The sequence below is a fragment of the Suncus etruscus genome, chromosome 14, assembly GCF_024139225.1.
Source record: "Suncus etruscus isolate mSunEtr1 chromosome 14, mSunEtr1.pri.cur, whole genome shotgun sequence".
Taxonomy (NCBI): Eukaryota; Metazoa; Chordata; class Mammalia; order Eulipotyphla; family Soricidae; genus Suncus; species Suncus etruscus.
The window spans coordinates 25933421-25951514 of record NC_064861.1 but is presented as its reverse complement, the minus strand read 5'-3'; the positions used below and the strand labels follow the sequence as shown (position 1 = coordinate 25951514).

The following is an 18094-nucleotide window of genomic DNA, read 5'->3' as shown; positions in this document are numbered from 1 at the left end:
GTGACATGGCCACTCGCCTGGCATCAATTTGATTAAAGCAGCTGTGAGGGAGTAAACATGGCAATTAGTGTTCATAGTAAGAAATTACTCAGAGACTTTCACCCAGATGAAACACCCGAAGGAAGAGCACACAAAATAAATGAAGAAAAGATTTAAGAAAGACAATTGTTCATTTTGCTAAACAAACAGTTTCCATTCGGTATTTTGCCAAGAGGGAACTTTGTTCTCAACTAGGTTTATTTTTACAACTCCTTGCGCTAAATTTAACCTCACTGGCTGCACTTGCTGCTGGATCCGGAGGGCAGATGCTGCTTGTTCTAAAATGGCAGTTTGGTTGTATGGAGGCTCCAGATAGCCCCCATCCTTTAATGCCAGGAATAGATTATTTAGGGGTGTGCACTGATACCCCCCTTTGGAAAGACTGCCTTACCAAATGGGTAATTTAGAGAGTGACAAAGCCTTGTGACTAGGCTTCATGGGGACACAGAAGGAGGTTTACAATCTACCTGAGGTTTAATCCTTGTCACCAGTTCTGTGCATAGTTCTAGCTTATGGAGGTATTTTTTGTTTTTGTTTTTGTTTTTGTTTTTTTTGGGTCACACCTGGCTCTGTGCTCAGAAATCACCCTTGGCAGGCTTGGGGGACCATATGGGATACCGGGATTAGAATCATCGTCCATCCTGTTGAGTGCAAGGCAAACACCTTACCACTCACTGTGCTATAACTCTAACCCATGGAGGTATGTTTTTGTTTGTTTGTTTGGTTTGGTTTGGTTTTTGGGTCACACCCAGCAGTGCTCAGGGTTTACTCCTGGCTCTATGCTCAGAAATTGCTCTTGGCAGGCTCAGGGGACCATATGGGATGCTGCGATTTGAAATATCGACCTTCTGCATGCAAGGCAAATGCCTTACCTCCATGCTATCTCTCTGTCCCCGAAATGCAGGGTTTTATCCTTTTTTTTAGGCCACACCCAGTAGTGGTCAGGAACTACTCCAGGCTCTGTGCTCAAAGATAATTTCTGCAGGCTTGGGGAACCATATGGGATGCTGAAGATCGAACCTAAGTTGGCCTGTGTTAAAATCAGAGCCCTCATTGTTTTTTGTTTTTTTTCCGGACCACACCCATTAGATACTCAGGGGTTACTCCTGGCTAAGCGCTCCTTGGCTAGTGCTTGCAAGGCAGACACCTTACCTCTAGCGCCACCTTGCCAGCCCCACTCCTTATTGTACTATCACTCCAGCCCCTTAACCCAGTTTCTTACAGAAAGCAACAAATTCAAAATCCTCCCATAGCTAAAAATTATGGGAACTTTTAGAACATACCCTGATTTTCACCTGATTTGGATCCATGTATGGACTTGCCTTTTTTTTACTTTTGGAGGATGCCACACCTGGTAGGTGTCTAGGGCTTACTCCTGGTTCTGTGCTCAGGAATTACTCCTGGCAGAACTAAGGGGGAATAAATATGGTACAAGGGATTGATCTCGGATTAGCTGCATGCAAGGCTGCAAGCACTATTATTGCTTCAGTACTATACTTGTTTATTAGTCTACGCGGCATTCAGAGGTTACTCCTTTCTCTGCACTCAGAAATCACTCTTAGCAGGCTTCGGGGACCATATGGGATGCTGGGGATTGAACCCGAATTGACCACGTGCAAGGCAAATCCACTATGCTATCACTTAGGCCCTAATCTAAGCTTTTTAATATTTGTTTTGTTTTTGGTCACACATGGTGATGCTCCAGGCTTTGTCCTCAGGAATTACTCCTGGCTGGCTAGAAGTGAGTTGGGGACATCAAAGGATCAAATCTATGTGCAAGGTAAGCATACAACTTCCTGTACTATCACTCTGGTCCCATAGACTTTATCTTATGCTATTTTCTTTCCTGAATTATTTTGTAACTTAATTTTTATAGTGGTCCTTTTAAATTAAAAAATAAATCAAGATTAAGGCAAAAAAAATTTACTCCTGGCAGACTCTGGTGACCATATGGGATGCTGGGGATCAAACTCGGGCCAGCCATGTGTAAGGCAAATGCCCTATCCACTGCCAGGGGTCTGGGACATACAGTTATCAAGATATGTTTTTTGTCCTCAGAAACCCCACAGTTCTGACTGGTGTGTACCTATGGGAGCACCACATGAGGGCAGCACTGTGTAGCGATGAAAAAAAACAGTACAGATAAAGGACAGATCAACTTGTGTCTGGGTTGGGACCTATGACGAGTCAGTGAGGGCTTAACAACACTGACTGAAGAGCTAATTTTATCGGATACATATTAATTTATTTCATCATACTCCCCAAAGTCTTAAAAATTGAGTCAGAGTTTGCAACTTGAAAATTTAAGCTGGACTGATAAGATAGAACAGGAGTTAAAGTACTTGACTTGCATGTGGCTGACCTTGGTTGGACACCTGGCACTGCTTAGAGTGACTCTGAAGCACAGAGCCAACAGTCACTCCTCAGTACCATTAAGTGTGGCCCCCAAATCCACATACACACATCCAAAATAGACTAGTCCACATGCAAAACATGTACTTCAGTCTTTTAAGCCAGTTCCCTGGTCCCTAAAAGACAAGAAGTCAAGTTTCTGTTTTTGGGCCATACTTGATGGTGCTTAGGGATTACTTCTAGCTCTGTGCTCAGGAAACACTCCTGGCAGGCTCGGGGGACCATACTGTGGGATTGAAACTGGGCTATCTGCGTACAAGGCAAGTACATACCCACTGTACTATTTCTCCAACCCATTAAAAGTTGTTTTAAAGATATAGTAGTTAGGAAGTCACAGAGGTAGTACAGGAGTTTAGGTATTTGCCTTTCATGTGAACACTCTAGTTGAATCTCTAGTACCCCAAGCATGGTCCCCCAAGCATGGTCAGGGCTCATTCCTGAGCACAAAGATAGGAACACCACTTAATGGGGCCCTAAAACACCCTGCCCCTAAAATATAAAGATGGGGGCAGCAGCAATAGCATAATGGGTATGACGTTTGCATTGCACACGGCTGAACCAGATTTGATCTCTGGCATCCATAGGGTCACCCGAGTCTGCCAGAAGTGATTTCTGAGCGCAGAGCCAGGAGTAACCCCTGAGAGCTACCAGTTGTGGCCCCAAAATGGAAAAAAAGGAGGTAGGGGTGTATGTGTGTGTGTGTGTGTGTTTGTGTGTGTGTGTGTGTGTGTGTATGTGTGCACAACACGAGTGTGCATACTTAATTCAAGTAGAATGGAAATGACCCTGCCAGGGGCATACTGCAGAACACATGTAAAATATGACTCTGCTGGTATGAAGTTCTGGGTTCAATTTCTGGCACCCAATGGCATCTCAAGAACTACTGAGTATGTATCTACAACAACTAACTTTGGGTCAGCCACACCTGTTAGAACTTGGGTTACTTCCAATTCTGTATTTGGTGGGGGGTCACTCCGGTGGTATCAGGGGACCATGTGGTGCAGGGGATAGCCACTTCTTCAACCCCAAACCAGTTAAGTGGTAGATACAATCTCCCCACTGATAGCGCAGAAGAGAGTCACTCACACCCTCACTCAGCAGTGAGTCCGGGAGGAACATTTGTTTGGGGGTGATAATGAATGGAGGGAACAGGACGAGATACGTGATCAATATAAAAACCTAGAAACCTTGGATCTGGCTGAGTCTGGCAAGTTCAATCGAATTTCTCTCTAGGGCATGTGGAATGAAAAAACTGTGGAGCAAATCAGTTTGCAATGAGAACTTAAAGAGGAAACTTGTGATAGAAAAAAGGGTCAACAATAAGTGATGTGGGGAAACTGGGAGAGTGACTAAGTGGGTGACAAAAAAATGAATCATGGCAAAAAATGGCTACTGAAGAGAGAGAGATATGAATATGCAAAAGAAGGCAGCTGACAGACACACAGAGGAAGACTCAGCCGGACAGTCTAGAGTTCTGAAGATCCTAAGGTTTCCAAATGTTAGACGTGTGTTCCTGTCAATAACTTCCTATTTTTGTGTTATCCAAATAGACTGCCTTCCTGTCTTTGTTCACATAAACATATAAGCATAGCTCAAACAAGAGGTGAGGGATGATGAGGGAACCAAGGAGGTCTCAGGTTGGGAACTGTAAACACCAACTAAACTCCTTACAGAGCAACTTACTTTGTTGTTTCTCCTTCCAACAGCTTGTTTGGATGTAATCAATATAATCCTTCTCTATAGCTTTCTCCAGGTCATGCAGAGCTGAGCCCCGGTAGGTCTTGTCAAAGTTTTTATCCACAAAGTAAGGCACCTGCAAGTTCTGGGTTTCTTTAGAAATGGTGTAGCCCAAGTTCCTGAAATAAGCAGAGAAGCCCAGGTAAATTTGTTATATTGGGCATCACATCCAGCAGTGGCCTCGTGGACATCATTACCACAGTTACCTCTGCACAAGGCAGATTCAAAGAGTACTTTCTGACATGCACAACATTTTTCCCTAGTGCAGGTTAATAACTGTTAAGTTGTCATTACATGAGCATGTTCATACTGTGGAGTCAGTCTTTTTTTTTTTTTTGGTTTTTTGGGCCACACCAGGTGACGCTCAGGGGTTACTCCTGGCTATGCACTCAGAAGTCACTCCTGGCTTGGGGGACCATATGGAACACCGGGGGATCGAACCGTGGTCCGTCCTAGGCTAGCACTGGCAAGGCAGATACCTTACTTCTAGCGCCACCGCCCCGGCCCAGAGTCAGTCTTGTACAGCTACACTATACTCTTTTTTTGGGGGGGGGCCACACCCGGCATTGCTCAGGGATTACTCCTGGCTGTCTGCTCAGAAATAGCTCCAGGCAGGCAAGGGGGACCATATGGGACACCAGGATTCGAACCAACCACCTTTGGTCCTGGATTGGCTGCTTGCAAGGCAAACGCCACTGTGCTATCTCTCCGGGCCCTACACTATACTCTTAAAAGAATCAACTCTTTTATTCTGCTTTATAAAAGTGACTGCTGATGCTTGACCAATCAATGAGGCTGGAGAGATAGGTCAAATACATGCCTTGCATGCTGGAGACCTTGGTTCTATTCCCTGTACCACAAGGTCTCCCCAAGTACTACTTCTGAATGAGTCTTGAACACTGAGCTGGTAGTAGCATGAACATTGTGATGTGGCCCCCCCATTTTTTTAAATGGCGTAATAGTATGATGACTCATCTCTCATAACTAACAAAATCAATAGTGATTCTCAGCATTATTATAGATGAGCATTATCTGGAGGGCTTTTTTTTTTTTTTTTTTTGGTTTTTGGGTCACACCAGGCAGCTCTCAGGGGTTACTCCTGGCTCTATGCTCAGACATCACCCCTGGTAGGCACAGGGGACCATATGGGATGCTGGGATTCGAACCACCGTCCTTCTGCATGAAAGGCAAACGCCTTACTGGAGAGCTTGTTAAGACTCAAGATTAGGAACTAGAGAACTAGTATAAGAGGGGAGGCACTTGTCTTACATTCTAGTCACATGGCTGTTTTCTGGGTCTGAATAAATATCCAGCACACATATTGTCCTCTGGGCCAAGGTAACTGGTAGGGTTAATTCCTGAGTACAAAAACAGAAATAGCCCCTGAGCACCAGCCACAGTGGCCCCAAAACAACAACAAAAAATTCAAGAGGACACTGATACATTATCTCACACCATTGGGAATGGCACATATCAAAAATAGTAAGAACAATCTGTGCTGGCGGGGATGTGGTAAAAGAGGAATTCTCATCCTCTGCTGGTGGGAATGTTGTCTGGTCCAATACTTGTGGAAAACAGTATGAAGAGTCCTCAGTAAACTTAGAATTGAGCTGTCATATGACCCAGAAATTCCACTTTTGGATATCTACCCCCCAGGATTTAAAAACATTCATTCGAAAGGACACGTGGGGCCGGAGCAGTGGAGCAAGTGGTAGGGCATTTTCCTTGCAAGCGACTAACTTAGGATGGGCCACGGTTCAATGTCCCAGCATCCCATATGGTCCCCCAAGCCAGGAGCAATTTCTGAGTGCAAAGCCAGAAGTAACCCCTGAGCATCACTGGGTGTGGCTCAAAATCCAAAAAACAAAACAAAACAAAACAACTAGAGGACTTTTACACCATTATTCATTGTTGCAAAGAGAATAGTCACTAAAACATGCAATCAACCTAGGTATCCAACAACATATGAATGGACATGAAGTTGTGGTATATATAGATAATTAAATACTATACAGTTACAAGGAACAATGAAATCATGCAATTTGCAGCAGCCTAGTAGAAACAGAAGATAGCCTGTTGAGAAAAGTAAGCCTGAAAGACAAAAGACAAACGCAAGATGATGTCACTTACTATGGTACATAAAATAGTTGGTTGAAGAAAAATAATGTAGTAAATAAGGGATGCCTACATCAGTCCTGATCCCAGAGGTTAGGGAGAAGGACAAAGAAGGAAAGACATCAATGGGGAAGGAGAAAGATGAAAAAGGGAAGTAATGTGGAACCAGGGCTGGGGATTTCAGTTATTTTGGTGATACGGGGGAGTAGTATAGCTCTACATCCAAAGCACAGACTTAACTACAAGGACAAGGTGAGATCTAAGCTGCAAGCACCAAACTTTGTAATGTACTTGTCAAGGTGACAGGCAGGAAATGGGATGGAGAATAGGACCACTGGCAGAAGAAAGTAGAAACTGGTGGTGAGACTAGAATGGAAATATCGTATATTTGGGCCCGGAGAGATAACACAGCGGCGTTTGCCTTGCAAGCAGCCGATCCAGGACCAAAGGTGGTTGGTTCGAATCCCGGTGTCCCATATGGTCCCCCGTGCCTGCCAGGAGCTATTTCTGAGCAGAAAGCCAGGAGTAACCCCTGAGCACTGCCGGGTGTGACCCAAAAACCAAAAAAAAAAAAAAAAAAGAAATATCGTATATCTAAACTCAACTGGCAATAACTTTGTAAGTCACGGTTCTTTAATTTATTTTATTTTTATAAAAGATATTTATTTATTTTTGGTTTTTAGGCCATGCCCGATGGGTCTCAGGGGTTACTCCTGGCTCTGCGTTCAGAAATCACTCCTGGGAGGCTTAGGGAACCACATGGGATGCCACGATCAAACACAGGTTGGCCCCATGCATGGCAAATGCCCTACCCACTGTGCTATCACTCCAGCCCCTATGGTTCTTTAATTAAAAAAAAAATTTAGGGGCCAGAGAGATAGAACAGCAGTAGGGTGTTTGTCTTGCACGCAGCCAACCCAAGATGAACGGTGGTTCGAATCCTGAGCCTGCCAGGAGCAATTTCTGAGTGCAGAGCCAGGAATAATGCCTGAGCACCGCTGGTGTGACCCCAAAACAAAAATAAAATTAAAAAATAATTGGGGCTGGAGCAAATACCACAGTGGGTAGGGAGTTTACCGTTCACATGGCTGGCCTAGTTTTAATCCCATAAGGTTTCCCGGTCATGCCAGGAGTAATTTCTGAGCACAGAGCCAGGAGTAACTCTTTTTTTTTTTTTTTTTTTTGTTTTTTTGGCCACACCCGTTTGACGCTCAGGGGTTACTCCTGGCTATGCGCTCAGAAGTCGCTCCTGGCTTGGGGGACCATATGGGACACCGGGGGATCGAACCACGGTCCGTCCTAGGCTAGCGCTGGCAAGGCAGACACCTTACCTTTAGCGCCACCGCCCGGCCCCAGGAGTAACTCTTGAGCACTATTGGGCAAGGCCCAAAAAAGCCAAAAAAAAATGTGTTTATATAGCTTATATTGCTGGTGCTCAACACCAAGTTTCTTTCTTTTTTTTTTTTTTTTGTTTTTGAGTTATACCTGCTGGTGCTCAGGGGTTACTCCTGGCTCTGTGCTCAGAAATCGCTCCTGGCAGGCTGTGGGATCATTTGGGATGCTGAGAATAGAACTCAGGTCTCTTCTGGGTCACCTTCGTGCAAAGCAAATGTCCTACCGCTGTGCTATCTCTCTCCAACACCAAGTTTCTGATTCAATAGTAAGACCTAAGGCTTAGTGTTTCTTTCTTTCTTTTTTTATTTTAAAAATTATTTTATTTTATTTTATTTATTTATTTTATAATTATCTTTATGTAAACACCATGATTACAAACATGATTATAGTTGTATGATTACAGTCATGTAAAGAACACCCCCCTTCACCAGTGCAACATGGCTTGGTGTTCCTAATGTGTTGTCAGTTGATGCTGATGTAAGTCTGGAGATAAAAATCTAAAAATGAACTTAATTGACAAATTAAAAATGCTATTATACTTAAAATATACATGTAATAAAAATATCAATGGATACCTATATTTTCTTTTTTTTTTTTTTTTGGGCCACACCCGGTAACGCTCAGGGGTTACTCCTGGCTATGTGCTCAGAAGTTGCTCCTGGCTTGGGGGACCATATGGGACACCGGGGGATCGAACCGAGGTCCGTCCAAGGATAGCGCAGGCAAGGCAGGCACCTTACCTTTAGCGCCACCGCCCGGCCCCGGATACCTATATTTTCAACAACAGCAAAAACAGCAGAGTCTCTGACTATGCTTTGCATAAATAAAACTTTTTTTTTGCTAGTCAGGCCACACCCAGAAGTGCTCAGGTTTCATTCCTGGATCTCTGCTCAGGGATCACTCCGATTGGGATTCAAGAGAGCTGGATATAGAACTAGGCCACATGTGCTTTACTCGGCTGTATTCTCTCTCCAGCCCCAAAACTCTTATTTTTGCAATATTATAAAATTGAAAACCATCACTGTGTCTCATTTACTATGTTTCAAGATCCACAGGGTCTTTGGATCTTGCCACAATAGGATCCTTTCTAGTTTTAACATGGTATGATAAAGATTTAATTTGAAACTGTAATTAATCTATTGATCCTTGAGAAACTAGCTGTAGTTCTGCCACTGACAGGATGATGTCGCTGTCGAACAAAACAAGTCCATTCTGAGCCACAAGGGAGCCTGCTGCCTATGGTACCGGTAATTCTCTTTTTCTTCAATCCTCATACAGGTCTATACTGGGGCTGAACGACATTCCTGGTCCTATAGGATTTTTAGTTTCTGTACTATCTGCATTGTTGCTTTAAATATAAAACCAGTGTTTTCTAAATAGAAAGGTGAAACCGGATACTGTGCACTAGCAAAATTTTTAAGATTTTCACATTCCAGACTAAGAAAGGGGGCCAGAAAATAGCTCACAGAGCTAAAGTGCATATTTTACAAGAGAGACACCATAGTTTTGTGTGTGTGTGTGTGTGTGTGTGTGTGTGTGTGTGTGTGGTTTTTTGGGTCACACCCGGCAGTGCTCAGGGGTTACTCCTGGCTTCATGCTCAGAAATTGCTCCTGGCAGGCATGGGGGACCATGGGGGATTCGAACCGATGACCTTCTGCATAAAAGGCAAACACCTTATCTCCATGCTATCTCTCCGGCCCCCAGACACCATAGTTTAATCCCTGGTACAATGTGATCCTAATAAGCACACACACACACACACACACACACACACACACACACACACACACACACACACCCCAATATATACATTTTTAAAAATAAATATTGACTTACGATTTATAGAATAGACTATATGGAGGATTAGCAGCTGACAGTTGGGTAATAACAGATATAACAATAATCACCAGAACTGGAAGTACTTGAATAAATGCAGAATATGTAGTCTGAAAAAGAAAAAAAAATTCAGTATAACAATGCATATATAGCTTATTGCAAGCAGGATGATTTCCCCCAAAGCCAGTCTCAGCATGTTTCTGGGAATACTACTCTTTCTGCATAGAAACACCGGAAAACTCTCATTCTCTCCACCTGGAATATGGAGGCCTTCCCACTCTCTGGACTGATATCCAGAATCCTGCATCTCCTTTTGCTAATTACCAGTGAAGCAGACACCATGGGTTCAGGTGGAGGGCCAGACTGCGACTCTCCCAGAACAGGTTAGATAGGATTATGCAGCTTTGTTTGCCACAGAGGACATGCCTGACAGGTCAAGGAGCATCCACCTTTACAGGGATTCTCCGTGCTAAGACCTTGGGACTGAGAATCTCCCATGGTTTCTGGCTAGACAGACCTTGATGAAAGGACAATAAAAGCAAGACACTGGATATTATTACATGGACTGGATTTTTTGCAAGGCAAAACAGAATAAGCCTGGATGCCTAGAGACCAGAGCTGATGCTGAGAGGCAAGAAAATGGGAGCCAATCTGGCCACAGAGTGAGCACAGCTTCGTGGTGTGAACAGCACCTGTCTCTGGTTCTCACATGTCAGAAACCCCGTTCTGCTTTCTGCCTTTTAGCCTCTGAGTCTCTCCTGATTCCTTACTTTAAACCCCTGATTATTCCCAATATTTTGAAAAGAGTTCCTTTATCTGCAGTCATAAAAACCAAGACCAAAATGTCTCTCCAGAGAAATTTTGATCCTGGGAAAATGGGTGGGGTAGAAGGTCTTATTTTGCTCTATTTGGGCTCAAGATCTCCTAACCCAAGATCTTTTACCCATTTCCTGATCACTTCTTTTTTTCCTAAATCACATTTTAGCAACACAATTCAAGTTAAATTTCTAAAACCCAAATCTATGCCAAGAGCAGCTAAGTTCATGTGTTCCTAAGCAGCAGTTCTTCTGACAGACACCTGAGGTTTATCTTCTTCCTCTTCCTTCCGGGTTGGCACCTTCTCGTGTCGGTGCCACTGGTGACAATAGTGTGTGTCATCTGTCATGTATGAGAACATATGAATATTTCCTGGAAAAGAAGGAAAACAAATATGCAATATGGGATATAGCAGCACTTCTTGCCTTTCCCAGGGTCCTTTCCCCCAACTAGGTTTTTTGTTGGCATTTTTCCATATTGTCCAGTAGGAAAATGAGAGCACGAAGGATTAGAGTCCCAACAGGAGAGAGATGTGTGTGTACATATACTCCTTATGGTCCCCAAGCCCAACCAGGAGTGATTCCTGAGATCAGAGTCACGAGTAAGCCTTGAGTACCATCAGGTGTGATAAAAAAAATTTTATATAGAAGAACTAGGGTGATATCACAGTGGTTAGAGTGCTTGCTTTGCACATGATTGATGAGATTCAGTCCTAGCACCCCATGTCCCTTAAGTACTATCAGGAGTGATCCCCGAGTGAAGAGCCAGAAGTAAACCCTGATCACCACTGGGTATGGCCCAAAAGCCAGAAAGAAACCCAACCAATTATATATAAAGAGACAAGTACACACACACACAAACCAGAAAAAATATTATATAGAAAGATTAAGTGTATATATATACACACATACACTTTGTGAACAGGATTTGGGCACATACATACACATGCAAACACTCTCTCAAACACACTGACATGCACACCTCTGAACTCTGGTTTCTCAGAAGTTCCTATTTGAAGATCTGAATAGTGAGATGATGGAGAGTGGAAATAAGAATTTGAAGTTTGGGGCTAGAGTGAGAGTACAGCAGGTAGGGTGTTTGCCTTGCATACGGCTGATCCATGTTCAATCCCAGCATCCCATATGGTCCCCCAAACTGGCCATGAGTAATTTCTGAGCACAAAGCCCAGAGACCCCCATGAGCACTACAGGGTGTGGCCCAAAAACAAACAGAATAATGGAATCGGCAGCCGTAGATGATTTTGACTAAATTACTTGGTCTCTTTGTTTTCTCACCAGAAAAATGCAGCTGGAAATCACCTACCTCACAGGCTGCTACAAGGATTAGATACTATTTTGGGCATCCAATCCAGGGCTTCATACATGCAAAGCATGTATTCTTCTACTGAGCTCAATCCCCAGCAGAGGACCAGATACTATTATTTATTTATTTTGGGTTTTTGGGTCACACGCGGCAGTGCTCAGGGGTTACTCCTGGCTCTGTGCTCAGAAATCCCTCCTGGCAGGCACAGGGGACCATATGGGATGTCAAGATTCGAATCACTGTTCGTCCTGGATCAGCTGCATGCAAGGCAAACGCCCTATCGCTGTGCAATCTCTCCGGCCCAACTACTTTTTTTTGTTTGTTTGTTTTTGTTTTTGTTTTTTTTGTTTTTTTTGGGCCACACCTGGTGTTGCTCAGGGGTTACTCCTGGCTGTCTGCTCAGAAATCGCTCCTGGCAGGCACGGGGGACCATATGGGACACTGGGATTTGAAACTAACCACCTTTGGTCCTGGATCGGCTGCTTGCAAGTCAAACTCCGCTGTGCTATCTCTCCGGGCCCAAGCCCAACTACTTTTAAGTGCTTTATTATGTATTTGTTTGTAAAGGGGTATTTTGAACCACACCCAATTCCTGACTCAGAAGTGACCCTGGCTGTGCTCCAGGGACTATACATGGGTGTTGGAGAATTGTACCAGAGTCAGTAACATTGAAAGGCAAGAGTTTTTTTTTTGTTTGTTTTTGATTTTTGGGTCACACCCAGCAGCACTTGGGATACTCCTGGCTCTACGCTCAGAGATCGCTCCTGGCAGACTCGGGGGACCATATGGGATGCCGGAATTCGAACCACTGTCCTTCTGCATGCAAGGCAAATGCCCTATCTCCATGCTATCTTTCTGGCCTCCTGAAAGGCAAGAGTATTAATTTCTGTACCATCTCTCTGGTTTCCTTAAATGCTTTAATAATAAGCATCAAAATTGAGGCCAGAGGGGGGGGGCAGAAAAAAAAACAAACTGAGGCCAGAGCAATAGCACAGCAAGTAGGGTATCGATCGTTGGCATCCCATATGGTCCCCTGAGCCTGCAGGTATAAAACAAAAGAAAAAAGAAAAAAGATGTGGGGGCCAGGGAAATGACTCAGAGGGCTGGGAGGTATAGTGTGTATGCAGGAACCCCATGTTTGGGGTTAGCTCTGTGTTAGGAACAAACATCCCTCTCCACAGTGCTGCTTGCAGTCTTGCCAAAAAGAGTAGATGGAAAAGTACCCCCAGGGAGTTGGAAGTTGGTATTATTAAGTGCCCAGAAAATAAATGTAATTTTCTGCATTGTTACTAAAAATACTGACAACATAATATGATTTGGGGGCAAGGGAATGGACTTAAGCATATCAAACAGGATTGATGAGAACTGTTCCTTCTTCACTAGGCTTGTAGGATTCTCTCACCCACCACAAAGTATCATTTAAATAAATGCAGGATCTGGCTGTGACTCAGCGGTGATTTGTGTGCTTGGCCTGTAGGAGCTCCTGGGTTCAAGATATAATTGAAAATTGCAAAATATAAATGCAGGAGCAAGAGAGATAGCAAGTAAGGTGTTTGCACTGCAAGCAAGTCAATGTGGGTTCGAGTTGATCCCTGGCATCTCTTTTGGTCCCCAGAGCACCTCCAGTAGTGATTCCTGCATACAAAGCCAGGAGTAACCCTGAACATCACCAAGTTCACCCAAACAAACATAAAAGGTGGCAGGGATCAAACCCAGTTCAGTTGGGTGCCCCGATTCTGGGGCCAATATATAATTTTTTAGATAAAAGTTTGGGGATACTAACCTGTAGGAAAACGTCCTCCAAAAAAGACATTGAACAGCTCTTCTGGAGTAATGTCAGCTTCAAAGTCCCTGTAATAATTGTGTGGTCGGGCTCGAGGGGCAGTGAAAGTCACCTGCTCATCACCATACTCGTCATAGCGAAGCCTCTTGTCAGGATTGCTCAGGACAGCAAAGGCATTTCCTATCGCTGCAACCAAAACAGACAGCTACTAGCAAAGAGTCTTCCCTGTAGCTGGAAGGGATCACAGAAGCAGAAATGAAGAGCTTGGAACTGACAGGTGCTGGATGGCCAACAGAGACGCAAGGGTAAGAGCTCAGGTCTAGAAACTTCACTAACGCATTTGCACTTGCTCTTGTTCCCATGAGGCAGTTTGAGAAGCCAGAATCAGCACTGAGATCCTGATGAGCTAACTAAGAGTTACTGTTAAAGTGAGTTGAGAATTACTCAATGCTCACCCCCACTGTACCAGAAATCAAGACTCTCCCACGGGCCAGCAGTCTAAATGTGTTTGTACCACAGATGCAGCTTGGTGGTGGAGTGCAGGCCTCATACATGTAAAGCTTGATCCCTGAGTTTGATCCCTTGCACCATCACAGATATTTGTGAGGCAAGGGACATAGCTCAGTTGCAAGGCACTTGCTTCCCATGTATTGGCTTCAAATTCCATCTCTAGGTTTTCCCCCCATAGCATCTGTGCTTCACCTGAGATTCATCCACAAATATAATGTTCTAACTCAGTGCTTCTCAACCTTTTTCTGTCCATACCCCCCTTCCTAAGGACCCACTGTCCTAACAATTAGCTCCCTAGTCCATGCTGTGACCCTTCATTTAGACAATTTTCACTCTTTTGCCCCCAGATGAAAAATGCTGTTCTAACTTGAAGTTTGAAACAATCTCTTGAATAAAATAATCAGTTAAAAGCCTCTTGCTTAGCTAAAAGTAAAGTTTTCATTTTAGAAATGAAAACTTGCTTTAGGAAATGGTCTTTATGGCCGGAGAGATAGCACAAAGGTAGGGGGTTTGCCTTGCATGCAGAAGGATGGTGGTTCGAATCCTGGCATCCCATATGGTCCCCCGCGCCTGCCAGGAGCGATTTCTGAGCGTAGAGCCAGGAGTAACGCCCGAGCACTGTCGGGTGGGACCCATAAACCAAAACCAAAACCAAAACCAAAACCAAAACAAAACAAAAAAAGGTATTTAGACATTAATATATAAACTTCAGTATCTTAATGTGGAATCAAAAACTGAATTAATTATATACTTACCATCACCTCTCTTTCTTCTGCATAAATGTGCAAATTTTACCCAGTTTTACTTAACCAATAAATCTTGAAAAATAATTAGTTTTGCTTTGGGACACACCTAATGGTGCTCAGGGCTTACTCCTGGCTTTGTGCTCAGGGATCATTCCTGAAAATGCTCAGGGGACCATTGTGGTGCCAGGGATTAAACCCAAGTTAGCCTCATAAAAGGCAAGTTTTTTACTGCTGTACTATCCCTTTGGCCCCAACATTCCTTCTGGTGGGAGGACACCCAAGTGTGGTTAATGGGTCCAATGGACATTCCTAGTGATTAGTGAATTTTTGTTTGTTTTTGTTTTGGGATCGCCCCAGTGATGCTCAGGGGTTACTCCTGGCTCTGCACTCAGAAATTGCTCCTGGTAGGCACGGGGGACCAGATGGGATGCTGGGATTTGAACCACTGTCTGTCCTGAATCAGCTGCGTACAAGGCAAATGCCCTACCGCTGTGCTATCTCTCTGGCTCTCACTGTATTATCTCTAAGGCATGGTGCTGAGGTAACTCTCTGAATAAATTTGTTTAAGTTATATACATATGAAATATAGTTGATTAGTATATTCATAAAATATGAGACCATCACTACTGTCTAATGCAAGGATATTTTCATTACCCCAAATCCTGGTAACTAGTTTTGCTATATCCCCAAAAAGTGTATCTGTGTGTGTGTGTGTGTGTGTGTGTGTGTGTGTGTGTGTGTGTGTTTTAATTTTTTGGGTTACACCTGACTGCACTCAGGGGTTACTTCTGGCTCTACGTTTAGAAATCACTCCTGTCAGGCTCGGGGGACCATATGAAATGCTGGGGATTGAACCTGGGTCAGCTGCGTGCAAGGCAAATGCCCTACCCACTGTGCTATCACTCCGGACCTCCACCAAAAAAGGTTTATTCTAGGTATTACATGAAAGAAATGATATAACTCATGTTCTTTTGTGTCTGACTGCTTTCACTAGCTCAGTGGTTTTATTTGTTTGTTTTGTTTTGTTTTGTTTTTTGTTTTTGGGTCACACCCAGTGGTGCTCAGGGGTTACTCCTGGCTCTGTACTCAGAAATCGTTCCTGGCAGGCACAGAGGACCATATGGGATGCCGGGATTTGAACTGCCATCTGTCCTAGATTGGCTGCATGCAAGGCAAATTGCTCTACCACTATACTATCTTTCCAGCCCCAGTGTTTTTTTTTGGTTTTTTTTTTTTTTTTTTTTTTTTTTTGGTTTTTGGGCCACACCCGGCGGTGCTCAGGGGTTACTCCTGGCTGTCTGCTCAGAAATAACTCCTGGCAGGCACGGAGGAACATATGGGACACCAGGATTCGAACCAACCACCTTTGGTCCTGGATCGGCTGCTTACAAGGCAAACGCCGCTGTGCTATCTCTCCGGGCCCCAGCCCCAGTGTTTTTAATGTTTATTCATGGTGATGTGTATATATTATGGGGGCCACATGACATGGTACTTAGAAGTAATGTGGTATCAGGGATTGAACTCTAGCCCACCAAATTGTTTTTATTTTGGGGCCACACCCAGTGTGTACTTAAGAGCAAGTCCTAGTTTGGTACTTGGGGGTTGTACCTGGCAAAGCACACATTCCAGCCTATGAGCTAACACCTCAAATATTTTTTAATCCTGGGAGCCCAGAGATACCTCAAAGGACTGGAACACATTTGTACATGAGAATCCTGGATTCAATCTATAGCATTGAATCTGAGCATTGAGCAAGAATAATCCTTGAACACTGAAGGAATACCCTGTAAATAAAAACAAAACCACCATGTATTTAGGTGGCCAAGAAGATGATACATGTAGAACAGTACAGGCCCGGCATATGCAAAGCTCTGAGTTTGATCTCCAGCATCAATAACACCCAACAACTGGGTGTGGTTCTTAGAAAATATCATTCTTAAAGTATCATGCGGAAAAAAGATTTGATCTATAACTGAATTTATGCTCTTTATTATAACTTTTTCATAGAGCATATTAATAAACAGGTATCATGACAAGGAGGTCAATGGCCTGGGAATTACTCTTTCACCTTCATGATCAAACATTGTGAGAAAAGCAGAATTCAGCACTATTAGTTCAAAGTCAAACCTTTGAAAGCTTCTGTCGCTCCAGGAGCACAGTTCTTGTCGGGATGAAATTTCAGGGCAAGTTTGCGGTACGCTTTCTTAAGCTCTTCGTCACTGGCATCCCGTGGAACTCCCAGAATTTCATAGTAATTTCTGCATCTCTTGATCCTAAAAAAACACATCAGAAATATGTCTCAAAAAATTTCCTTCTGTATGATTCTTTGTAAAATAGTGCCACAATCAGGGCCCGGAGAGATAGCACAGCGGTGTTTGCCTTGCAAGCAGCCGATCCAGAACCTAAGGTGGTTGGTTCGAATCCCGGTGTCCCATATGGTCCCCCGTGCCTGCCAGGAGCTATTTCTGAGCAGCCAGCCAGGAGTAACCCCTGAGCACCACTGGGTGTGACCCAAAAACCAAAAACAAAAACAAAAACAAACAAAAAACAAAATAGTGCCACAATCCTCTTTCCAGTGTGTAAGCCTCCAAAACACCCTAAGTAAATATTCATGAACACGTTAAGAAAATAACTTGCAGGGCCGGCAATGTGGCGCTAGAGGTAAGGTGTCTGCCTTGCAAGCGCTAGCCAAGGAACGGACCGCAGTTGGAACCCCCAGCGTCCCATACGGTCCCCCCAAGCCAGGGGTGATTTTTTGAGTGTGTAGCCAGGAGTAACCCCTGAGCATCAAACGGGTGTGGCCCCCCCAAAAGAAAATAACTTGGGGCCAGAGTAATAGTGAAGAAGGCACTTGGCTTGCATGACCCGGGTTCGATTTGTGGCATTCCATGTGGTCCCCCGAGCTGCACCAGAAGTAAATCCTGAATGTAGAGCCTGGAGAAACTCCTGAATATCACTGGGTATGACCCCAAAACTAAGTAATTAAAATAATAAAACATGGAGAGTTTGTATATAGTTTCTCAAAACTCAATAGTATAATATCATGAAGAAATGACAATTTAAAAATGAAGTATGTTTTTATATCATTATGAAAATAATTTTAAGTTTACAGATTTCCTCTGAAAGAACCTGGGGGTACCCAAACATTCTTAAGAACCATTGGACTGAGGCTGGAGAGATAATACAGAATGTAGGGTGCTTGTCTTCACACAGCAAATGCAGGTTCCATCCCTGGCATCCTTATGGTCCCTTGAGCACCACCGGGAGTGATTCCTGAGTGCAGAGCCAAGAACAATGCCAGGGGTAGCCCAAAAGCAGGGGGGAAAATAAATAATGCACTGGTCCAAAGAGATAGTATAGCAGGTAAGGGCTTACTATGCA

At 43.9% G+C, this 18094-nt stretch overlaps 1 protein-coding gene across 2 annotated transcripts in view; it reads right to left on the bottom strand.

Moving 5' to 3' along the window:
* The window catches only part of DNAJC18 (DnaJ heat shock protein family (Hsp40) member C18), a 37429-nt gene that overhangs the window by 8759 nt on the left and 10576 nt on the right, over window positions 1-18094 (bottom strand). For both annotated transcript variants that reach the window (XM_049786025.1, XM_049786024.1), the window contains exons 3-7: window positions 16841-16986; window positions 13458-13643; window positions 10614-10723; window positions 9536-9645; window positions 4135-4307 (exon numbers count right to left, since the gene is read on the bottom strand). In XM_049786025.1, the coding sequence (XP_049641982.1) occupies window positions 4135-4307; window positions 9536-9645; window positions 10614-10723; window positions 13458-13643; window positions 16841-16986 (725 nt within the window). The remainder of the gene's footprint in view (window positions 1-4134; window positions 4308-9535; window positions 9646-10613; window positions 10724-13457; window positions 13644-16840; window positions 16987-18094) is intronic.